This window comes from Canis lupus, chromosome 18, assembly GCF_011100685.1.
Source record: "Canis lupus familiaris isolate Mischka breed German Shepherd chromosome 18, alternate assembly UU_Cfam_GSD_1.0, whole genome shotgun sequence".
NCBI lineage: Eukaryota > Metazoa > Chordata > Mammalia > Carnivora > Canidae > Canis > Canis lupus.
The window spans coordinates 40163215-40190065 of NC_049239.1; the positions used below are offsets into that span (position 1 = coordinate 40163215).

The window sequence follows — 26851 nt, forward strand, 5'->3', positions numbered from 1 at the left end:
TCCCTGCTGAGCAGGATACCTGACATGGGGCTCCATCCTAACACCCTGGGATCATGAATTGAGCCAAAGGCAGAGGCTTAACCTACTGAGAAATCCAGGTGCCCCTAGGCTGGACTCTAATTCTAAGGAGAATGCTTTGTTGGAATTAAAGAATACAGACACTCCCTTAAGAAAATAGTTTTAACAAAACAATAATTAAAGATTAATATATAAAAGTGAAAGAAGAGAGAACATCACAACCTAAAATTATCCTTGAAGGAGACATATCTTTGCAATGGCAATAATATCTACTGGAAAGAGGGCAAAGCATATAACAGAAGGGACTCTCTTTTGTACCTTGATTCTTGGTCCTGGGCACTGAGGAGTGGTTGAATCTGCAAGGGCATCAGAGAGTGAAGGTCAAAGGAAAACAGAACTAAAAGCTGAACTGGGCCAAGCCTTCAAGGATCCCATAGGAATAATTGGACTTAGTTCTGGGAAGAGCCAAGTGTGCCAGACAGTTTTGCCTTACTTTCCAAATTGTACTTCTTTTTGTCATTCTTGAATGTAAGCGTGATCTGATCTCAATAAATGCTAATGCTTAGTCTTTGTTTTCTTGAGAAATTAAAGCATTTTTTCAAAAGTGATAAATTTCTTTTTTTATAAAGATTTTATTTATTCATAAGACATAGGCAGAGGGAGAAGCAGACTCCATGCAGGGAGCCTGATGTGGGACTCGATCACAGGACTCAGGGCACACCCTGACCCAAAGGCAGACACTCAACCCCCAAGTCACCCAGGCATCCCAAAATTAAAGCATTTTATTGCCCATGCTCTGTAAAAAAATAACACAAAGGGGAGAAACACATCATCACAAATAGTGTGTTAGTAACTACAGGGATTTGAACATACTGCCTGTGATCCCTGAATCATAGTCTGGGACTAGACTGTTGCCAATGCATGGATCTAATGATGGAGCAGAGTTCTTTGAACTAGAATCTGAACCAGTGACTCCATGGAAAGTGGGCTGGAATTATGTGAGATGTGGCTTTGCTACCAATTAGGTGATAGTTGATCAAGCTAGTCAGATATAGTGTTATTTATAATTGCAGATATTATAGTTTATACATTCAGGTAATACAGAGATGGAAGAAAATAGTATACAACATTGCAAAGTAAAGGTTACATACATACATACCCATGTGTGCATTTGTGTTATACCCATCAGTATAGCTTCTACAAACATATATGTGTGTACACATACATATATATGTGTATGTGTATATACATATATCATCAGGAACATTTAAAAAGAAAATGAATAATATACATTTTCTGCATATGAAAATAGTATGAGCAGAGGATTGACTATGATCTTTATTTTAAAATACCTAGGGAGAAAAAAAAATCCAAGGAAAGCAAGAATACATTAATAAGCTTAAACAAAACATTTTCATCATATCTTCCTGATATTGAAATGTAGAGAAAGCATCACTCATTTTTTAATTTAATTTTTACGGTGAAAATATACTTTGTTGACAAATCAATTTTTCCTAAACACTTTCTGCATTGCATCTTTTACATCTTTGTTCCTCAAACTATAGATGATAGGATTCAGCATGGGAATCACAATCGTGTAAAATATTGACACTATCATGTCATGGTCCAGGGCATAGCTGGAACTTGGTCTCACATACATGAAGAGAACTGTACCATGAAAGATTGACACTCCAGTTAAGTGAGAGCCACATGTAGAAAAGATTTTTCGTCTGCCTTCAGCAGAATGCATCCTCAGAATTACCAAGACAATGAAACCATAGGAGATCAGGACTACCAGTATAGTAGTTATCTCAATAGATCCCGCAAAATAGAAGAGCAGTAGCTGGTTTGTGTGGGTGTCAGAACAAGAAATAGCAAGTAGTGGAGGGATGTCACAAAAGACATGTCTAATTTCATTTGAAGCACAGAAGGATAGGCTGAACGTGGCCACTGTGTGTACAGAAGCATGCAAAATGCCACCAACATAGGAAGCAATGATGAGTGGCACATAGACTCTGGGCGACATGCTCACAGAATATAGGAGAGGGTTGTAGATTGCTACATAGCGATCATAAGCCATGGCGGCCAAGAGAAAGCATTCTGTGGTCCCAAAAGTAACAGCGAGAAACATCTGTGCTGCACATCCAAGGAATGAAATGACTTTATTCTTTGACATAAAATCTACTAGCATATTTGGAGTAATTACTGAAGAATAGCAGGCATCCACAGATGATAATACACTCAGAAAATAGTACATGGGGTTGTGGAGCCGGGAATCCCCAATGACCAATGCAACCAGTCCTAAATTTCCCATCAGAGTAAAGACATAGATTGTTAGAAACAGGAAGAATAAGATGATTTGTAGCTCAAGTTTGTCTGTGAAGCCCTTTAGTACAAATGTAGTAACTTCAGTGACATTTTTCATGTTGACACTTCAGGGAACAAACTTGAAGATATTCATAAAATAATCTATTCACTAGAAAAAGAATAAACAATATTGTGATTCTATATTTTAACTGAAGGGAACATGTGGTATGCCCTCATATTTATTTTTTGGCAATGTAAAATTTCCCAGTTGTAGATCAGAAGACAATGACAAAATGATCAAAAGTTCATACTACTTGCTGCAGAATCAAGTGGAAGATATGGGTGTTCACTCACTGGCTTAATCCCTTTCATTTCTAAAACAATCAGGTCAATGGGCTAATTTGCCACTGCATTTTATTAGCTGTTTTCATATTAAGTCACAGTAAAACACCACATGATTGGCTAAAAAATAATTCCCTTCAACATCTATACATGCGAAAAAGTGTATCAGTGTACAGACATTGGAATAAAATCTCAGCATTCTAGACCTTTCAGTCATTGTGTAAAATAATCAGTTATAACCTATTCACCTGTAGAATGGGAATGTTAATATTTATTATATAATATTGGGGCAAATATTGAAAGACAAAATATGTTAATAAGATTGAATCTTCAAAATTATGTTAAACATAGAACATGTTAAATTATATTGGTTCTTTTTTTTTAAGATTTTATTTATTTATTTATAAGAGGCACAAAGAGAGACAGAGACACAGGCAGAGGGAGAAGCAGGCTCCCTGCAGGGAGCCAGATGCAGGACTGGATCCTGGACCTCAGGATTAAGCCCTGAGCTGAAGTCTGATACTCAACTGCTGAGCCACCTGGCCATTCCTAAATTTTGTTGATTCTATAGAGCAGTAACATTTTGTGAGCTAAGCTGTAAAAATTTTCTACCTCTATAAGGTCTTGAGTGTATGTGACAAAACTAAGATTTTTTTTTTTCAGGATAATAGGACATGATTGAATTAAGCAATTATATGACCACTTATATTTCATTCAAATTATTTCTTTTTTGACTGGATATATGGTTATAGGTTTTACTTCTGGATATCTAAATTCTATATGCTTTTTGATTCCTTCAAAAATGGGTGAAAAAGAAAAAAATTATTCTGAAAATCTATATAATACGTTTTTAATATTATTCTTAATCTAGGTATTATTTATTACTAGTGAAATAACAACTATACACTTATTAACTAAGAGTTACAAGTAAGCTGTTCATTAAAAAAACAGTAATTAAAATATAACAACAAAATGAATAATGCTTACACCAAGACATAAAATATTCAAGAGCAAAAAAAATAGGAAAAAATGAAAAAAGAAATAGGACTCTTTCCTGGATAATCCTATTGTTAAGAAATCAGGAGTCAGACCAACATTTGAATCCAGAGTTTCAATTAGCCAATTATATTCACAAGTTAAAGGATAAGTTTTATTGAAGCCATTATTTTCTTTCTTTCTTTCTTTCTTTCTTTCTTTCTTTCTTTCTTTCTTTCTTTCTTTCTTTCTTTTCTTTCTTTCTTTTCTTTCGTTTTTCTTTTTTAATTTTTTTTAATATAGTCACTCACATTGAATTTTTTTTTTTTACTCACATTGAATTTAAGTTAGTCTTGAGAGTACATGATCTGCTGCAAATAAAAATGTATGCTTTATTTAAATCCATAATTTAAGTCAAGCTCTTGTTTCAATGCATTGACATGGATCCCATCAGTAAGAGAGAGAGCCATTTGGATTAGAAATAGTGATGGAAGCAGAAGGAACATCCCAACAACCTTGTGAAAAAGACAAAATTAGGAATGCCTCAAAACATTGTCAGTATAAGCAGAAAACATTTTAATAGAGTTACTGGAAAAATTAAAGGCAAAGAAAACAAAAAAATACTCATAATCAAGAAAGCAGGTTTTTAGATTGAATCATATGTATTAGAAATAAAAAATATAGATGAAACAAATTAGAACCCACAAGTTATGTAATCCAATTAAATGATTATTTTGAATGACTCATATTTAAAAATGCTTTTAAATGTATAATTTAATTAAAATGTCTTAGTGACTTGATAGGGCAAACTTCATATGTTTTTTATTCTTATTTTAAAAAGCCATAGGGAACAATATGACCTTAATATTTATTAAGTCAAGTGTTTATTTAGAGAAGGGGTAAAAGAGTTTATGTATCTGAAGTAAAAGCTACATTCAAAAGAAATGAAATGCGAACTTTGATGAATATGATGAAATATATATATATATATATTTAAGTCTGACTGGGAGTTGCAAGAAGATCAGCCGCAATGCAATTTTTGACATCAGTTCAGTGATATGCCTTGTTCAAGACAACACAGGATTTAGAATCTGAAAGTGTGCATTCAATAGCCATGTTCATGAATAAAAGACCTGTGTGATGTTAGGTTTTCATTTTGAAGTTTACTCCTCTTCTGAAAAATAGTAATGTATTTTAATGATGAAGCAGACAAAATAATATTCTTCTTCCTTTCTTTCTTTATAAATAAAGGCAGGCAGACTCATTAAATGTATAAAGCAATAAATAAAACATACAGCAAATTTAAGATGGTCTTATAATTGAATGTTTGTAATCAGATGTACTTATTTTTAAATCATTAGCAAATAATGGGTCATGAAATTACTATTTTAAATAATCATTAAAAAATCAACATTTCCAGAGCCCTGAACCAAATATTTCATTCTTCAGCTACATATGATATATTGTTTTAGTGATTTTTAATACACACTAAAACATTATTCTCTCAGGATTAATTCAAATGACTCTTATTTTCATTATGACTTTTTCTTACTCTTTAAATCTGTATTATTCTTTAGAGAGTAAAGAAGTTTTGTGAATTGTGGGATCTTCTTATACCAAAAATACACATACATACATCACCATGAATCCATTGTTACATTACAGTGGGCTTAAGTTTACTTGGGCAAATAAGATAGGGGAAGACTATAATGTTAAGAACTTTAGCTGGATTCTCTTGAAACAGGAATTTGACTAGATGTCCAAATAAAACTCATATTAAATATAAGTAAATGTCAGAATATATTGAAAGGACTCATAGACAGAAAGTGACTATGATTCTTGAAGAATTTAATACAATTTCAACTGTTAAAATTAAGGTAAAGCCACCTTCAAAAAATACAATTGTATTAGAGGGCAGAAAATTCCAAATATATTTGGCTCCACATTGCAACACTCTTTGCAAAAGAGAAGAAAAGTAACAGCTGTGTATTGAACACCTGTGGTAGAAACAGACTTTGGTGTATTACTTTATTTCAGGCTTAGAGCCTAGATTCACTCTCATGTGCCACTCCAAGTGCATGCACTTTTTACTATTTTACACTATCTCCTGTTACACCATGGCTTCACTCTAACTGACCTCACATGCCACCTCTACTGGAATAAAATATGATTCTTTTTTAATATTTTATTTATTTATTCATGAGAGACACACAGACAAAGCAGAGGGAGAAACAGACTCCCCGCACAGCCAGGACCCCAATGCAGGACTTGATCCTGGGACCCTGGAGTCATGACCTGAGCCTAAGGCAGACGCTCAGACGACTGAGCCAATCAATGCACCCTAAAATATGATTCTTGATAAATATTTAGATAACGTTTAAACTCCAAGACTAGAAAAACATTATGAAAAAGCAACAATTCAAAGTGGCTTTGACCTCACAGAGCTAGCAAAATAAAAAGATAATTGTTTTCCTCATAGCAAAATGTATGCTCCAATATAAGTGAATAGGTCAAAGACTTTCTTGGCCTCCAGTGATACATTTTCCTGACTGTTCTTGCTGTAAACTACTCTGTCTTCCATCAAAAAATGAAAGCAAGACTCAATTTGGAGCACTCTTAATTGTCTCTACAAACATAAATTCATTAATTTCTATTTTCTTTGTTTTATTTATTCACCTGTGCAATAGTAACAATATAAAGGGCTTAGTATTGGGGATTTATAACATGTTTGACCTTGATATTTTAGCTCCCACCTTTGAAACATTCTGCAAATGACCTGAAATTTTCTCTTACCAGTGCAACAGCAAAGTCAAAGTTAGATGCATTACAGATATGATTAACTTAGAGCGCTTATATTCACGAATACGACTGTTGTTGAAACCACAGGAGATGCTCCAAGGGGAATATGATCCAATTATCTTCTCATTCAAAATACTTACATGGTGATTTTCTCACTAATAAAAAAGAAAATGATTCTGGAACAATTCACTACATATTATTATTTATTGAATACATAGAGTCCTCCCATACCGAATTTATAACAATGCTTTAGTTTTGCATTTTCCTGATAATAAGTGATGTTCAGTATTTTTTATACTGGTCTGTTGGCCATTTGTATGTCTTTTCTGGAGATGTCTGTTCAAGTAATGTGTAAATATTTTTCCCCATTCTGTAAATTGCCTTTTCCCTCTGTTGATTGTTTTTCGTTGTTGAGTAGATTTTTAATTTGATGTATTCTCACTAATCTAATTTTGCATTTTTTTTTTGCCTGCATTTATGGTGCCATATCAATGAAATCATTACCAAGTCCAATGTCATGAAGCTTCTTCACCCATATGTTTTTATTAAGGATTTTTATTTTTGTGCATGGTCTAAGACAAGGGTTGGGTTTTATTCTTTTGCAAGTGAATATCCAGTTTCCCAACACAATTGTTGAAGTGATATTCATTTCCCATTGTGTAGTATTGACACTCTTCTTGAAGATCAATTGGCTGTATTTGGGTGGGTTTATTCTGGGCTCTTCATTCTGCTGCATTGTTTTATGTGTCTGTTTTTATATCAATATCATACAGTTCAGTTGCTTTAGCTTTGTAATATATTTTGAAACTAGGAAGGGTGATGACTCCAGTGTTGTTCCTCTTGCCCAAAATTTCTTTGCATGTTCGAGGTCTTTTTTGGTACCTCATGAATTTTAGAAATGTTTTTTTTCTATTTCTGTTGATATTTTTATATTTTGATAATGATAGCACTGAATCTTTGAATTGCTTCAGTTAGCACAGATATTTTACCAAATACAAATCAAGACTACAATTGGATATCACCTTCCACCTGGTAGGGTGGCTGTCAAGAAAAAAAGATGGGGATGTGGTTCCCCATTAAGGGAAACTTGCCCACTGCTGATAGAAATGGAAATTGATACAGCCATTATGGAAAACAGCATGGAAATTCCTCAAAAAATTAAAAATAAAACTACCATATGATCTAGCAATCACTTCTTGGGATTTATCCAAAGGAACTGAAATCAAAATCCCTGAGAAGCACTTCCACATTCACTGCAACATTAATCACAATACCCAAGATATGGAAACAATCTTAAAATGTCTATTTATGGAAAGATAATAGAGAAAAAGTTATATATATATATATAACTATATATAACTATATATATGTAACTATATGTGTGTGTATATATATATATATATATATACACACACAAGAGAATATTATTCAACCTTTGCAACATGAACGGACCTGAAGGATGTTTGCTAAGTGAATAAGTAAGACACAGAAGGACCAACAGTGTATAATCTCATTTCTATGAGCTATCTAAAATAGTGAAACTCAGAATCAGGGAGTGTAATGGTGGCTTCCAGGGGCTGGAGAATGGAGGAAATGGAGAAGTCACAGTCAAAGGATACAATGTTTAATTATTTGTTAAGTAAGTGTTGGAATAGTGCCTATAATTAATAACATTGTGGCATATACTTAAAATTTGCCAAGAGGGTAAATCTTATGCTAATGTTTTTACTATAAAATGAGAGCAACAAAGAGAGCAGAGGAAACTTTGAGATGTGAGGATATGTTTATGGCCTTGATAGTGGTGATGTTTTCATAGATGTATACTTATCCTTAAATGCTTCAAGTGATGTATATTAAATAGGTACAGCATTTTACATCAGTTATACCTCAATAAAGTACTAAGTATATATATGTAATAATATGTATATGTAATATATATGTAACATGCACACATACATATATGTATGCACTACATACACATTACATATATTATATTATATGTTTAATATATGACAATAATATACACATATATAATATATGTATATGTATTATATGTCTATTTAATATATAATATATACATATCATATATGTATATATAAATATATAATATACATGTAATATATGTATGTGTAATATAAAATACATGTAATACACACAATATATATGTTTAATACTCTTTAGACATGAGATGTTATTTTATATAATATGTCTGATACTGGGTTAGTATTTAAGCTTGTTTGAGGCTTAGTTCTCTCATCTTGGCAATATAACTTATTTATGTTGCAATAAATCAGTATACATGGTAAACTTTAAAATGTAGAATTACACTACATTTTTTTGTAAGATACAGCACATGGATTTAGAGTAATCCAACTTCATTTCATTCATTATAGTTTTACTCTGTTCACGTTATCAAGTGCTACATACAAAGAATAAAAGATAAACTTTGGGCTTATTGAAATGAGTATATTCAAAAGATAAGAAAAGTATGATGCCATAAGTATATGGAATAGAAGGCATAGACATTGAAAGCTTGGAAAAACTCCAGAAGTTACACAATATTGTGATTCCTGAGTACTAATTGATGACATAGTTATATGATGTGGTAATATGTGTATATCTATATCCCTACACACACACACACACACACACACACACACAGCCCTTAAACCTGAATACAGAAATTTAACATTGGTAGACAAAGGAGGATGATCAAAAATTTATTTTTCCTGAATTCTCCAGATGCTTCTGATGAGCAGTTGGATTAGAAATAATAGATCTCATGAATAATCTCCCACTTTATAGATAAGCAAATGAACTGTGGGATAGTAAAATGATAATCATTCACGTGTTTATCTGTTCAAAAATACTTTTGAGGGCTAAGTTGGGGAGAAGCAAAAAAATGATGTTGGGGAACTATAAACAACAAGGATAGAAGTAAAACTAAGAAAAAAGGTAAAGTGGGATGTTGCAGGGAGTGGGTTGGGCATATTTTAGATGTTGTGCAGCACATCTCTATGATAATGGTGGAAAAAAAGTTGAATAAAGTGATGTAACATGACATTAAGAATTCCTTTTAGTGATCCTCTTATAGCCGTGGACAGACAACATATGTTACCAGACATCTGAGTAAATAGTCTACTAATTGGAGACTTCTGGTTTCTAGTTCTGTAGGTTAGGAGCCTGGAAGACACCACTCTGTCTTATCAACAAGTAAAAAAGCTGAACACACTAAAAAATCAGTAACTCTTCCTGGATCCTTAAAGAGAAGGAAGCACAGGGCAAGCAGCAACCTCCAAGATTGAAGACACAGGCAAATATAGGGAGTCAAATCTTACCTGCACAGAAGCTAGGGGCAGAAACACCCTAGGAACCAATGCCTACAGAAGAACACCTGAACTATAACTGACAGATTGCTGAAAGTGGAGTGTGATCAACAATGAGACTTAAAAATTTCAGGGGTATCCAGACATAGGATTCCCCTTGCCTCAATATTGTGAGATTGACCTTCAGGAGCTGACTAGGGTTCCCACAGTAAATATTGGAGAAATCACTCATATGCTTCCAACAGGAGGAGAGAGAAAGAACTACTCGGAAATAATGGCAAAGCTGGGCAGCCTGGGTGGCTCAGCGGTTTGGTGCCACCTTCAGCTGAGGGTGTGATCCTGGAGACCCGGGATGGAGTCCCACGTTGAGCTCCCTGCATGGAGCCTGCTTCTCCCTCTGCCTGTGTCTCTGCCTCTCTCTCTCTCTCTCTGTCTCTCATGAATAAATAAATAAAACCTTTTTTTCAAAAAAAGAAATAATGCCAAAGCCTGTCCTCAGGAGAAATTAGTTAACCAGTGCCTAGCCTTCTGGGGTATTTATAAGAGCCTAGGTTATGAGGAGGAGAGAAATACTCAACTCCAGCTTACTCTAGACATCCAGACCCACCTCAGGGGAAAGAATAAGACTAAGGAACAATTGTGAAGTTCACAGTCTGGTGGCACAGGCTCACTAAGAGACTGAGACCCAATCTTGAGACTATACAACATGTCCCCTACTCCCGCAACTAAACACAGTGTAACTAAAGGTCCATCTATAGCAGTTCCTTTTGCCCAGAACATCATGCCTGGCTACACAGTTCAAACTAAACCTCTTTGAAGACACACAGGCTTGGCTGGGATGTTCGAGTTAAATATCAGATTGGGATTTTAAAGCAAATATTATTATTATAGTAAGGATTATAATAGATCAAGTTGACTTCATGGAAGCATAGATGAGCAATATTAAATAGAGAAATGAAAATCTTAAGAAAGAACAAAAAGAAATACTAGAAGGGCAAAAACACCGTAACCAACTGATGCTTTTAATGGACCTATTAGGGTACTTGATGTAGCAGAGGGGAGAATCTCTGAACTTGAGGATATATCAATAGAAACTTCAAAAACTGAAAATTAAAGAGAACAGAGATTTAAAAGCAAAACAAAACAAAACAGAATATCCAACAGAAAATCTCTCTGTGGGCATTTGAGAACGTGAATGTCACAGGCATGTTCTGTTGTGTTGTACTTTATCCAATGTGTGTGTGTGTGTGTGTGTGTGTGTGTGTATTGTGGTAAAGGAATGAAGAAATATTTGAAACAATAATAACTGAAGATTTCCTCAAATTAATTTCAGTCACCAAACCACAGATCCAGGTCTGGAAAGTTCAGAGGACACCAAGCAAGGTAAATCCCCTAAAAATTACTCTTTGGCATATAATTTTTCTACCCACAGAAAATCAAGAATAAAAATTAAAAAATAGAAACAGAAAACTTCTGAAAGAAGCTAGAGAAAAACTCAATCCACCTATGGAGGAACACAGATAAAAATCATATCCAACTTCTCAGAAGACATTCAAACAAGAAGAGAATGCAGTTAAATGAGAGAATAATAGGAACAATGTATTCGGTCATATATGCTTATGTATGTATCTTCTGTATATACATTCTTATATATGGTTATATAACGGAAATGTATGACCAATAACAGAAAGGAGGAAGAAATTACAAAGCTAAATAAACATGCTCTTATCATGTGAGCCAGAGATCACATTCCTTAGTATTTAATCAAAGAATAAATAGGTTCACACAGCAACTTGCACACAGATGCTCACAGCAGCTTTATTTGTAATTAGCAGAATTTTATCTGGAAGCAACCCGATGTCATTCAGTAGGTGATTGGATAAATAAACTGTGGTACTCCAGACAATGAAAGATTACACAGTGAAAAAAAACCCAAACAAACCAAAAACAAAAGCTACCAAGCCATGAAAAGATGAAAAGGAAACATATGTGTTTTACTGAGTAAAAGAGGGCCATTGAAATACTACTTGCATGATTATTCCAACAATATAATATTGTGGAAAAGGCAAAACTCTGCACACAGTAGAAAGATCACTGGTTGTCAGGGATTTGGAGAGGGAAGATGAAGAGGCCGAGCACAGAGGAATTTGGGGGCACTAAAAATACTCTGTATAAGACTATAATAATGAATTCATGTCTATACATTGTTTTCAGATTCATGGAATATACACCAGGAATGAACCCTAAGGTAAATGGCGGACTATGGGTAGCTATGATGTGTCAATGCATGCATGAGGACAAGAGGTATTTGGGAAATCTCTTAATTTTGCCATGAGCCTACAACTGCTCTAAAAAACTAAATCCAGAATAAAAAAGAAAAGATAAAGAAAGAAACTGAATAAGGGAGGAAGACAAATATTATAATTTTTTAATTAATAAACACAGAAGTTCCTCCAAAACACTCCCTAAAAATAAACTATAAGTGCATCAGCAGAAGACAAAGATGAAAAAAGCCTATAATAGAAGATCTCTATTAATCCCACAGTAAAGATTTTTAAAGTGTTAAATCACCTCAAAGCAGCAGAATAATATCAAAATCAGCACTTTCACCAAGCACAGGGTTAACATGGAAAGGGAAATATTAAAAGGATCTATGATACATGAAACCTAGGAATTTTGAAAACATGTCACAAGAAAGGATGATTTGCTGCGTGGTAATCCCAGCAAAATCAAGCTGGTGAAATGGGAAAGTCTTTATATGCCCCAACTTGCAGATGTAAGACTTCCCTACCACCACCCAGGGTCAATCAGATGTCCCAAACATACTATAGGAGACCAAAATTATGAATGCTTTAGATCATTGAGGATCTCAGAAATGTGCAGTACATATTCCCTTCCAAAAGAACAATGTTTTACCGTGAGAAATAAAATGCTGAAAGTCATTGAAGAGGGTTTAATTGCTGGGGAGGAAAGTTTAAAATGAGAGAGGGGGTTTCTGAAAGATGTAGGTCTCAGAAAGTATTTTTACAGCAACATATAATGTGTAAAGTACCACTTTGGAAAATAGCTTCAGGTAGAGGTGTTAATGAATTAGGCTTAGCTCTGAGACTTAAGTTAGTTACACAATAAGAGTATTTCAAGACTATAAAAACATGCCCAAGATTCCTTGAGCACAAAAGTTGAAAAGCTACCTGACATCTCATATATACATATGAGATATATACATATATGCATATATACATACGAGATATACATATATACATGATATATACATCTCATATGTATATATGTATTTATACATACATATATACGTGTATAATATGAGATATACATATGAGATATACATATGAGGTATCATAAGGGAATATATATATGTATACTCAAAATGCCCATCATATCTAAACATGGGGGGAAGGGCAGCTAAAAGGATTAATGTCATATTATAGAGTTGACCTTTGAACAACGTGGAGATTAGATGTGCCACTCCCAGTCGAAAATCTGTCTGTAACTTTTCATCTCCCAAACTACTCATAGCCTACTGTTGACCAGAAGCATTATTGACAACATAAACAGTTTATTAACACACATTTTATGTTATATATAATATACTGTATTTTTATAATAAAGTAAGCTAGAAAAAAATTTTAAAAATGTAATTAATAAAATCATAAAGGGGGATCCCTGTGTGGCTCAGTGGTTTAGGCCTGCTTTCAGCCCAGGGTGCGATCCTGGAGTCCCGGGATGGAGTTCCGCGTTGGGCTCCCGGCATGGAGCCTGCTTCTCCCTCTGCCTGTGTCTCTGCCTCTCTCTCTCTCTCTCTCTCTCTCTCTCTCTCTCTCTATGTCTATCATGAATAAATAAATAAATAAATCTTAAAAAAATAAAAATAAAATAAAATAATAAAATCCTAAAGATGAGAAAATACCTTTACAGTACAGGACTGTATTTATCGAAAGGAATCCAATCATACTTCAAACCTACGTTGTTCAAAGGTTAATCGTAGTATGAAGGAATAACGTGTGGCAGAATAAAAAGAAACTGTTCCAAAGTTACTGAAATCAGGGGCACCTGGGTGGCTCAGTGGGTTAAGCATCTAATTCTTCTTGATTTGGCTTAGGTCATGGTGTCATGGGTATTGGGATCAAGCCCCCCATCATGCTCCACACTCAGTGACAAGTCTGCTTGAAGATTCTCTCCCTCTGCCTCTCACCTCACACACACAACACACACTCTTCCATAAATAAATAAATAAATAAATAAATAAATCTTTAAAAAAACTAAAAATCTCAAAATTACTTTTAGTAACTGTTACTTTTAGTAACAGATAATAAAGTAAGGCTATAGAAGAAGCAAACTAATATGGTAATTCAATATCCTAGAATAATGTTAAACAAGCTTTAAAATAATATTGAAAGTTTTACCAAAATACTACAGTATATTAGTAAATTACAATGAAAGTCTAGATTTCAGGAGGATTTGAAAACATGAGTAAGAAAATACAGAAATTAACTAGAAATAAATCATAAATCAAGAATAATTTAGTAAAATACAATAGTAAATGCATTCTATTCGCTGTTTTCATATTTCTTAAGAAGTGATCTCCATTCCAACAGAAGACTTGGACCCACAACCCAAAGATCAAAAGTCTGAGCCAGTCATGCCCTCCTCACTATTTTTGTACTAAATTACATTAAAACCTCAGTGATTGGCTAAAAAAAATATTACCTCTGACATTTAAACACATGATATAGTATCAGTTATTATTATACTTTTAAACTTGACTCATTCTGGTAAGTATATAGTCTCAGACCATATTATTGCATTAAATTACATGTCTTTTCCTAATGTCAAATGGTGCTTAACTTTTTCATGGGCTTAGATACCATCTGGGTGTCTTCTGTGGTAAAATGTTTGTTCAAATATATTGCCCTTTTGTTGTTGTGGTTTTAGTTTTGTTTTATTTTAGAGTTTTTCATATATTCTGGATACAGAGTCTTTATTGGGTAACTGTTCAAATATTTTGTATAAAAAAACAAATATTTTGTATATATCTATGGTTTGTTTATTTCCAACAATGTCTTTCACAGAGCAGAAGATTTTAATTCTGATGAGCTATAATTTATCATTTTTTCTCCCACAGTTCATATATTTTGAGATTTATCTAAAAATCTGTGACTAACCCATAGTCACACAGATGCCTAAGTTTTCTCTAGAAATGTATAGAATAAGATTTATATTCAAGTGTAAAATTCATTTTGAGAAAAATTTTATATACGGTGCAAACAATGAGTTAATGTTTCTTTTTATGGCATAAGATTATTCTACAAATTAAATATCATTAAAAATATTATCCTTCCTCCATAGATTTTTCTTAGCAATTTTGACAAAAATAGATTGATCATACATGGGCAAATCTATTTCTTAACATTATTCTGTTGCATTGGCATAGCAGTCTTTTCAATATCTCTGATTACTTAGCTTGATGTGCGTGAATATTCCAATTTCATTCTTCTTTTTTAAGATTTTATTTATTCATGAGAGACTCAGAGAGAGAGAGGGAGAGAGAGACAGAGAGAGGCAAAGACACAGGCTCCATGCAGCGAGCCTGATGTGGGACTCGATCCTGGGTCTCCAGGATCATGCCCTGGGCTGAAGGTGGCACTAAACCACTGAGCTACCTGGGCTGCCCCCAATTTTATTCTTTTCCTCTTTAAAAAATTTTATTGATTGATTGATTGATTGATTGATTGAATTAGAAAGCATGCTCATAAGAGGGGAGAGGGGAGAAGGGGAGGGAGAGAGAGAGAATCACAGGCAGACTCTTCACTGAGCACAGAGCCTGAGGGAGGGCTCCATTCCACGATCCTAAAATCATAATATGAGCCAATATCAAGAGTCAGATGCTTAACCACCTGAGCCACCCAGGTGCTCCTCATCTTTTATATAAATTATAGAATTAGGAGGTCAATTGCTTCTTTTTTTATTTTTTTTATTTTTTTATTTATGATAGTCACAGAGAGAGAGAGAGGCAGAGACATAGGCAGAGGGAGAAGCAGGCTCCATGCACCTGGAGCCCGATGTGGGATTCGATCCCGTGTCTCCAGGATCGCACCCTGGGCCAAAGGCAGGCGCCAAACCACTGCGCCACCCAGGGATCCCTCAATTGCTTCTTTAAAAAATATTTTACTTATTTATTCATGAGAGACTCACAGAGAGAAGCAGAGACACAAGCAGAGGGAGAAGCAGGCTCCATGCAAATAGCCCAATGTGGGACTCCATCCCAAGATTCTGGGATCACACCCTGAGCTGAAGGCATACCCTCAATCACTGAGTCACCCAGGCATCCCAGAGGGTCAGTTTCTGCAAAAATACTTTTCTAATTATAACTAGAGTTTCACTGAATCCATAGGTCAATTTCGGATGGTATCAATTTTTCTCAGTGGCCAGCATTATCCTTTATTTTTTTGGATTGTTTTATATTCCAATTCCATAAGTAACATTCCCTGTCTAGTAACTTACAATCTCTGAGTGGCACCTAGACATACATATATTTTCTACAATTTTTCTAATTTCTTATGTACAGAGTTACTAGTCTATATTTAGTACATAAGATCTCAAATAGAAGACAAAACCCTATACAACCTGAAATGATTGACCTTTACCTCTGCCATTTTTCTCTAACATAGAATATTACCATTTTCTATATACTGACCCTTCTCTCCTGTCAATAATTTCTATTCATGTATTCCTATCTTGTCTTTCATATTTAACTCTCAATGAGTTTGAATCTATTTCTTAGGCCACTTGGAAGTGTAATATTTTAAAATGTATTAAAATATGGTTATCTTTATTAAATGATTATGAAGTCTTATATAGGTTATGCTTTCATATTATTTCATTTTGTCCACGTTTATATGATTTTTTAGAAATAAATTTTTTTAAGCAATCTCTTAAATTATCTTAACCCAACCCCAAGAACAAGAATCACATATTCCACTGACTGAACCAGCCAGCACCTCGATTTTTATATGACTTTGAGGGAAGTAAACAGGTTATATATTTCCGGGAGGTGGAAACTAGATTTCAGAGAAGTTAAGTCATCAACTCAGTGATATACAGCTCTTTAGTGTCACAGCCAAGACTATGTACTATTTTATTAGCTTTCTTTTACACTGAGGAATCATTTCAAACCAGAGATGAAAGTGCATTTATGTAATCATTTTCATCAGGTAGTTCATTATCCAGAGCCATTCACTTGTTTACAATGAAAAAAAGACTTCATACTTTCCTGTCCCAAGAAAGAATTTGTGCATCTTCCTCTTGGGACATCGTGGTGAACTTTAAGAACTCGAGATAGTATAAGAATCTAAATGCATTATATTCATAGCATGCTTTAATGGACAGTTTGTTTCCACAGGTAAGAGGAAGGTTTTTCATAACTTACAAAATATTTTAGTAACTTGACATATGAATTTGAAACTAGAGTATATGCCTCAATATTTGCAATTAAGAGAGAAGATTTGAGTTAGTTAATTCCAAGTTATATTAACAATTGATCATTTGCCTTTCAGGGAATAAGCAGGACAAGTAGAAAGGGCTTCCCACACATTTTGGTAAATAGAGCTATAAATTAGAAATCCGCTTTAATTTTCTTGATGAAAGAGTATCATCAATTTTGGGACAGTAGAATGTAGGGGCTATATTTAAAGTTTTATAAAAGTACTAAATGGAGAAAATATGACTATTAACCAGCTGTTGTGTAGATACAACTTTGAAATATTCATATTTTTTTCTGATGGAGGAATACAAACAAATTTTAAATTTATTTTATATGTTAATTCACTGAGCTAGAAGCAAATTTAGGTTTTTCTTCTTCATGATATATTCAAACTTAATTGCTTAAAAAAAAGAATTCCAATGTGCAAGGATGCCATCTCATTGATTCTGTGCGATAACATTTCCAGAATTATGGCATCTCACAATGGAGTGGCAATTTGGTCAAGTGGAAATAGTGTAGAATATAAAGCCAGAGAAATCTAGGATTAAATCCTGCATCTCTTACAAATTATGACCTTGGTCAAGTTATATGTATAGTTAAGACTCCATTTTCTCATCTATAAAATGAGTTATTTAGTAGGTTGTTATGTAGATTATGTTAGAAAATGTGCACAAAATTCTTGACTCCTAGTACGCAGTTAACGATATATAGTGGCTATAATCATAGCCTTCCTTCTTCCTGAATTGAGTGTTTGTAATGCTGTTCCCATGGGTTTTTGGTACTTTTTTTTTTTTTTTTTACCACAAGTGCTGATAAACTGATTTTACTTTTGTCTTCCAGACTGATCATGTTTTGTCCAAAAATTGGGATCTGTATTTTTGTCTTTCTAGCCTCTATCAAAGTGAAATAGCAAGACATAAACACAACCTGTTCTAATTTCCTTAAATATCAGTTCATAGAAACGCCTGCTCGAAAAGTAGCTTGGATGCAGTAGCTACACCTCATACTTTTTTTCTATCATGACCTCAGTTTCCTATAATAAAGTGGGTAAATGTTCTAAGGAGATATGACTTGGGATACCTTCATTCATAAACCACTTTCTTATTCTGCAGGCAATAGCAGAGACATCAAGGATTACCAGAAAAATCATATTGACAAGTGTATCAGAAGGATTTGAGTAAATATATTATTATTATTTTATTGGCATGCTCAGATGCAGAATCTGGTGACAGAAATGGATATTCAAGTTTCTGATAGCATAGAAAATTGGATTTCACTGGGTTTAATTCCTTTTTTTAAAGATTTTATTAATTTATTTGAAAGAGGAAGTGAGTGGGGGTAAGCAAGAGAGAGAAGGGGGAGGGCCAGAGGAGAGGGAGAAGCACATTCCCCACTGAACAGGGAGTCTGGCATGGGGCTCCATCCCAGGGCCCCGGGATCATGACCTGAACCGAAGGCAGACACTTAACCAAATGAGCCACCCAGGCATCCCTTACTGGGTTTAATTTCAATAGAACAGTATTATAATATATATTTAGTGTCATATAAAAATATATATTTAACTTAAAGAAGAAGTACTTAGTTTCTTCTGCTTGGGACCCATTATAACTACAAAATGCTTTTATTTTTATAAATTGATTTTATAATCCCTACTCATTTTATCAGAATTAAATAAAATTTGGAGGCCATATTTCATGTGTATGCATCTTTCACATATAATTAACAATTCAAGTTAATACAAAATATTTTTAAAATATTTTATTTATTTATTTGACACAGAGCACAAGCAGCAGAGTGGCAGGCAGAGGTAGAAGGAGAAGCAGGCTCCCCACTGAGCAGAGAGTTGGTCTTGGATTCCATCCCAGGACCCTGGGATCATGATCTTAGTGGAAGGCAGGCACTTAACCAATTGAACCATCCAGATACTCTGAAAATATTTTAATGCATCAGATAAATAAACACTTTGCAACCATATCATGCAGATGCAGGTGTACAAGGTATGTCTGAAAATTTGGGTCTATCTTAGTTATCCTTTGGAGTTACAAGGTAAAGTAACTTTTCCATGTTCACATTGTCACCAGGTGCTAAATCTGAGATTGTAATATGAAATTATACTAATTTTTTAAAATATTGCCAGCTGATTTCAAGAATTGATTGATTGACTGACTGATTGGCTTAAGAGAAAGAGTGGGGTGGGGGAGGCGTAGAGGGAGAGGGACAAGCAGACTCCATGCTGAGCTTGGAGCCTGACACAGGCCTCCATCTCTGGACCCTAAACTGATCCAGGTGTCCCTGTAATCTGAGGTGTCAGAGTCCAAATATAATGTTCTTAGTCTTCCACAATAGTCTTATCTCAGGCATATTAGTTGAGTAGAGGTTAAAATGGTCATGTCACTGACCTGTCTCCTGTGTATATCATGTGTTTTGTGATGGATACCTTTAGCATATTGCCTGTTGGTACATTTTTCCAAATTTGCTTGTATGTTTTGTTTTTATTGTACTTGTTCTTATTTGTTTAATTCCTGTTTTGTGTCTGAGTCTCTTCAGTAAATATTTTTGTATGTATTCCATGGATCGGAGAGAGAAAGGGAGAGAGAAAAAAAGAACGGGTTGGGAAAGAGAGAGAATAGGAATTTTTTAAACAGAAGTCTATTTTTGGTGTTACCTCTAAATGCATTAATCATATTTATACCATTCATTGATGTCTTTATAACCATTTTTCTACTATAATAATTCAAACTTAACTATACATTATTTTAAGGTATATGTGTGTTCTTGTGAGACTTATGTAAGCTATCAGGATTTATTTAAAAAATCAGATTTTAACATAATTATATTTTTTTATTGATTTTCTTAAGAATCCAATGAGCATTTTTGGGTTTTATAGACTCACATTTATGAGACTATTCTATGCATCAGAAATATCTTCCACAGGAATCTCTGGAACATTTCTAAGAAAATAAAGTTGTGGTTTTCTTTTCTAACAGTAGCCTTAGTTATTTATTCTCTACTTATGTGTAAATGTCTCAATATAACAAAACTGTAGCGTGTTTCACATTATGAATATAAATCATTTCTGAGTAAATTCAATCTGGCTTTATGTACTATGGATTTTCTTTTACTCTTTTTTTTTTTTTAAAGATTTTATTTATTCATGAGAGACACGGAGAGAGGCAGAGACACGGAGAGAGGCAGAGACACAGGCAGAGGGAGAAGCAGGCTCCATGCAGGGAACGTGAGGTGGGACTCAATCCTGGGTCTCCAGGATCATGCCCTGGGCTGAAGGTGGCGCTAAACCGCTGAGCCACCGGGGCTGCCCTCTTTTACTCTTTTTAAACACTTGTTGGTTATAACATGCCAAAGGAAAAACAAAAGTCAACATACTGAAATCTACCCCTAAATATGTTGGATCCAGTAATTAATCGGGTTTCAATAAGAGATTTAGTCCGGATACAGTTGCCTCTTTAACATTTAAGTTTCTTTCATTCATACTTCACTTAATGAGAAATAGTATGATGACATAAAAAATAACAAAAAAAATATTTTATGGCAAATATAGTGATTTTACTCTGTTAGCAAAAACTTCAGAAACAATTCTATTATCTACTATCAGATGACATTAATCTCACAGTTATTTTAGAAACTCCTTAAGCAGCTATGATATATTTTTAAAAATGGTCAGGATTGGAACACCTGAGTGGCTCAATTGGTTGAGCATCTGCCTTTGGCTCAGGTCGTGATCTCGGAATCCTGGAATCCAGCCCCACATCAAGCCCCAGATGTGCCTCCTTGCTCAGCAGAGAGTCTGTTTCTCTCTCTGTCCCTCCCTTGACTGTGCTCTCTCTCTAAAATTAAAAAAAAAAAAAAATGGTCAAGATTTCTTTTTTGATAGAAATACATCTCAAAAAAAGGGGATTTTGTAGAAATAATCACATAAATTAAAAAACATCTCAGATTGTCATTAAGATAAAATTTAAAAAAAATAACAGTATGATAGGCTAGAGGCCAAAATGAAGAACTTAATGATATGCATTTTGAGGAAAAATTTTAAAAATTGAATAAAAAAACACTGCTTGTTTTTATCTACAAATAAGGTATATCTCTCTGCAGAATATTGTCTGCTATTCTGTTCATCACTGATGTAGATGGAAACTAACGGAACAGGATAATTGCCAGATAAATGTAAAAAACCATGGAAATGGTTTTGGTGGAAAAGGTAGCCTTGTATTTAAGTTGATATGTCTAACTTATTCCATTTCCTAGGCATAATTTTAAATATGTTAAAATTAAATAATTTCCATTGTATTTCTCATTCATTCATTCATTCATTCATTTATGAGAGACACAGAAAGAGAGAGGCAGAGACACAGGCAGAGGGAGAAGCAGGCTCCATGCAGGGAGCCCAGTGTGGGACTTGATCCTGGGACTCCAGGATCACACCCTGAGCCAAAGGCAGATGTTCAACTGCTGAGCCACCCAGGCGTCCCTCATTTATTTATTTTTTAAAATATTTATTTATTTATTTATTTATTTATTTATTTATTTATTTATTTGAAAGAGAGAGAGAGAGCAGTCCTGCCTGAATAAGGAGAGGGGTGGAGGAATCCAATCTTCCAGCAGACTCCCCACTGAGCTCAGAGCACAGAGCACAGTGGAGGGCTGCATCCCACTACCCATGAGATCCTGATCGGAGCCAAAACCAAAAGTTGGATGCTCAACCAACTGAGCCACCCAGGCCCCCGTGGTATTTCTTATTTAAATTCAACCCAAGCTTGTGGTGGAAGTGTATTTGTTCCCATTTTAACGGTTAAAAATATTTTAAAAAGGACTTTCTTACATACTATAGCAAATCCAGAACTAGTACTCAGATGTGTGCTTTCCACCTTAATATTTTGAGGCTTAAATATTTCCTAAGTTTATATATCATTCCAAATTTTAAGATTATGTGATATGCAAAATTACAGTAAAGAGTTGAACAGAAAATGAATTAGACAATAAGCCATTTAAAAGGATATTTTTGGCTTGATAAATATAATCAATGGCTGAATAAAATCATTTCTTTTATTTAACAGCAAAATGCAACCATGTGGGACCAACATCTTTATCACTGCCTATTTTATCACTGCCAATGAAATCATTACCTTGCTAAGAAACAAATATGAAGATAGAATTGGGTGGACCCTATTTTCACAAGATACTGCCTTTAGTACCTATAAATAAAAAGTGAAATGCCAGGATTTCCATCAGATTTAGATTTATACAGGATTCAGATGAAAAATGTGACTGAGGCCACCATGTTTATATTGATGGGCTTCACAGATGATTTTGAGATGCAGGTCTTCCTATTTTTACTATTTCTAGCAATCTATCTTTTTACTCTGATAGGAAACTTGGGACTGGTTATATTGGTGATGGGGGAATCTCGGCTCCACAACCCCATGTATTATTTTCTGAGCGTTTTATCATTCCTGGATGCCTGCTATTCTTCAGTTGTCACCCCAAAAATGTTGGTCAATTTCCTAGCAGAGGATAAATCCATTTCCTATCTCGGATGTGCAGCACAGATGCTTCTCTTCGTTACTTTTGGAACCACAGAATGCTTTCTCTTGGCTGCCATGGCTTATGACCGCTATGTAGCAATCTACAACCCTCTCCTGTATTCCGTGAGCATGTCACCCAGGGTCTATGTGCCACTCATCGTTGCTTCCTATGTTGGTGGCATTTTGCATGCTTCTGTACACACAGTGGCCACGTTCAGCCTATCCTTCTGTGCTTCCAATGAAATTAGACATGTCTTTTGTGACATCCCTCCACTACTTGCCATTTCGTGTTCTGACACCCACACAAACCAGCTGCTGCTCTTCTACTTCGTGGGCTCTATTGAGATAGTCACTATCCTCATTGTTCTGATCTCCTATGGTTTCATTCTCTTGGCCATTCTGAACATCCATTCTGCCGAGGGGAGGCGGAAAGTCTTTTCTACGTGTGGTTCTCACCTAACTGGAGTGTCAATTTATCATGGAACCATCCTTTTCATATATATGAGACCAAGTTCCAGTTATGCTTTGGAGCATGACATGATAGTGTCAATATTTTACACGATTGTGATTCCTATGCTGAATCCCATCATCTACAGTTTAAGGAACAAAGATGTAAAAGCAGCGATGAAGAAATTGTTTATGAGAAATTGGTTCTTAAGTAAAACACATAATTAGCATTGAGTAAATCTGCAAAGTGTTGCTTATCAATTTATGTCTCTGTGCTTAGAAACTAAAGAAAGTATCTTGGTTTCAAGTGAATAGTGCTGTTTGTACATCCTAGCATATTTCCATATAAACCATTATTCAGCCCTCCAATACAGAATTTTACAAATATAGATCATTTGTGTCATCTCTGTACTTTTACTGTGTTCAAACTGATTCATATTAAATATTTGTTGATGTAAGTGTATTATTATTGTCAATCACTGTGGAATTTTCACTCACTACTACTACAACAGCTTATCCTCAGGATTGCATAGATTAGCATATCATCTCACTGCTCATAGAAACTCTTTCACACTCTTTATTAAGATACTTTTCCATTCTAGGGTCCCTGTGCAAGACATCCCTAAAGTTATTTCATTAACTTTCCATGTTCTTTCAGAATAACATCCATCTAGGCTTATGGCCATGACTTTTATATAATAAAAATTATTATTTTTATTTCATTATTATAATCTTTCCCTCCCTCTATTATGTCCAGTCATAGTAACGATAAGATCCATTCTGAAACTCCAAAAGTTATACTGATATGTATTAGATAGTAACATTCATTGATAGTATACTAAAGGCTCAGGAAAGACAAAGTAGAGCTTAGAGAAAAGCAACAACTGGTTAATTATATGAATATATGTGTATATAAGATGTATGTACATTGTATAGACTCCATATATATACATTATATATATTTTACACACATGTTTTATATATATGTGTGTGTATATGTGTGTGTATATGTATGCATGTATGTATGTATGTATGGCTTGTGTGGATGTCAGAACAAGAAATGGCAAGTAGTGGAGGGATGTCACAAAAGACATGTCTAATTTCATTGGATGCACAGAAAGATAGGCTGAACGTGGCCACTGTGTGTACAGAAGCATGCAAAATGCCACCAACATAGGAAGCAACGATGAGTGGCACATAGACCCTGGGTGACATGCTCACGGAATACAGGAGAGGGTTGTAGATTGCTACATAGCGGTCATAAGCCATGGCAGCCAAGAGAAAGCATTCTGTGGTTCCAAAAGTAACGAAGAGAAGCATCTGTGCTGCACATCCGAGATAGGAAATGGATTTATCCTCTGCTAGGAAATTGACCAACATTTTTGGGGTGACAACTGAAGAATAGCAGGCATCCAGGAATGATAAAACACTCAGAAAATAATACATGGGGTTGTGGAGCCGAGAATCTCCAATGACCAATATAACCAGTCTCAAAATATCCCTCTAATGATGGAAGTGGTACAATGTAAACAACCTGCCATGAGGTAGCTAGCAGATCACACCAGGTAATGGTGCCATATTGGGGCCTAAGTTTTCATCTCTGCCTCTGGCAGATTGGATGGTCAGCAATGGGTTCAGACAAGTAAATCTCCTTTCATAAGGGGGTCCCTATGGCTGAGCTCGCACAAACCTCATCCTTGCTGCTGCAGTCACTTCATGAACCCATTACTTGATAAGAGGGGTGGCTAGTGAAATAAGATGAATGATATCAATAGAATGAATCACCCGATCCACTTAATCATGAAAATCCTTCTCTGCTGAGGTCAATCTTTGGTGGGCATTGGCAAAGGACTCAAATATTCTCACATGTTTAACACAGAAACGGAGATCTATCCACATACATCTTGATCAGCCTTCTGGACACCAGTTTTTCAATCATGTACTTTCCAAGTCCCTGACTATCCATCCAAACCACTGGCCACAGAACATGAATGAGTATGTAGTTGCACATCTGGCTATTTCTCTTTCCCAGCAAAATAAACATCTGGTTATACTGCTCGAGGTTCTTCCCACTGGGAGGATTTTTCTTCACTGCAGTCTTTCAAGGATGTCACAGAAAGAGGCTATATTGTTGCAGCTGTCCACTTCCCGGTGGTGCCTGCATGTCATCCAGAATCATTTGTAAACTAGGCCTGAGTCTTCTCTCCCTCTGTCAAATAATCATAGCAAGCTCCACAGAAGCCACAGATTCAGGCTAAGAGAGAGAAGAATTGTGGACCTCTGGTATTTGGATCACTTCCTCATGTAACTTACCTGGACCTTCAAGGTCTGCTCAGGCACAATTTTGTATATAACCTTTCCATTTCATGATGGAGGGCAGCTGAGTATTCCCAAATTTATCAATGGTTGGGTCAGAAAACACCAGGCTTTGAATGGGGAACTCTGCTGTGGTGGTAAATTAGTGGCCATGCTAAAGTGTTCGGTCTCTACTAATACCTAGTGGCAGGTTAAAATCTGTTTTACAAAAGAAAAATAGTAATCTGTGGAAGATGGGAGGGCTTTGCTTCACAGTGCTAAAGTTCTATATGGTGATTCCTCAACAGGGGCCAACCAATAGCTCCAAACAGCATCCTTCTGTACCACTGTCACTCCAAGTACCAATAGACCTGCTAGATCATATGGTCCAAGTGGAAAAGAAGGTTCCACAGCATTGTGAACCTGTTGCAGAGCCTTCTTCTATCATGAACCTCCTCAAAAACCATCAACTTTTTTTAGGTCAGAGGTATATGGCTGGGGTAACACAACGAAATGAGGAATATACTGCCTTCAAGGAAGAAGTCCACTAGTGTGACTTTTTGGTTATAAAAGTGACTAGATGCAATAAACTTTCCTTGACCTTAGAAAGGATATTTGACATGCCTCATACCACTGTACTTTAAGAAATTTCACTAAAGCAGAAAGTCCTCAAATTTTTGTTAATTTCCCTACTCATGTCATGTGAATATCTTACACATATGTCTAGAGTAGTTGCTACTTTTCACTCATTTAGTCCAATAAGTATAATGTCATCAATGTCATGGATCCAGGGGATATCTTATGGAAGGAAAGGGCAATCAAATACCCGTGAATCAAATTATGACATAAGCTGTAGAGCCAAGCTAGAACAATGAAGTTTGTTGGTTTACTAGCTCAGAGAAAACTGTTTTTGGTAAACTTTATGAAACTGGATGAAGAAAAAAGCACTTTCCAGATCAATAGCTGCACACCAGGTACCACGTATGTGTTAATTTGCTCAGGCAATGAAACCACATCTTGTCCAAGAGCAACGATGGGAATAATTACTTAGTTAAGCTTATGATAATTCTCTGTCATTCTCAAAAACCTATCAGTTTTCTGCCCAGGCCAAAGAGGAGATTTGAATGGGGATGTAATAGAATCACCCCTCTTGCATTCTTCAAGTGGAACTAATGGTGGAACTAATCTCTCATTTCCCTTCAAAATGCAACATTGATTATAGTTTACTTTTTTTTTTTTTTTTGGTAGAGGAAGTTATAGTTGCTCCCAGTTGATTTTTTCCAACATGATAACCCTTACTCTAC

The 26851-nt window shown here is 35.1% G+C and overlaps 2 protein-coding genes across 2 annotated transcripts; one reads left to right on the top strand and one right to left on the bottom strand.

Annotated features, from left to right (window-relative positions):
• Positions 1-1522: 1522 nt before the first annotated feature.
• On the bottom strand, positions 1523-2443 carry OR5T2 (olfactory receptor family 5 subfamily T member 2). Its single transcript, NM_001389182.1, has one exon. The coding sequence runs from the start codon at positions 2441-2443 to the stop codon at positions 1523-1525; it is 921 nt and encodes a 306-aa protein (NP_001376111.1).
• Positions 2444-22493: 20050 nt separating this feature from the next.
• On the top strand, positions 22494-23480 carry OR5T1 (olfactory receptor family 5 subfamily T member 1). The gene has a single exon (XM_038564477.1). It carries the CDS (start codon positions 22494-22496, stop codon positions 23478-23480), a length of 987 nt encoding a protein of 328 aa, XP_038420405.1.
• Positions 23481-26851: the final 3371 nt, after the last annotated feature.

Bases quoted from the DNA above. Each gene is read 5' to 3' on its own strand.
- OR5T2 (NM_001389182.1), bottom strand. From the start codon at position 2,443: ATGAAAAATGTCACTGAAGTTACTACATTTGTACTAAAGGGCTTCACA.
- OR5T1 (XM_038564477.1), top strand. From the start codon at position 22,494: ATGCCAGGATTTCCATCAGATTTAGATTTATACAGGATTCAGATGAAA.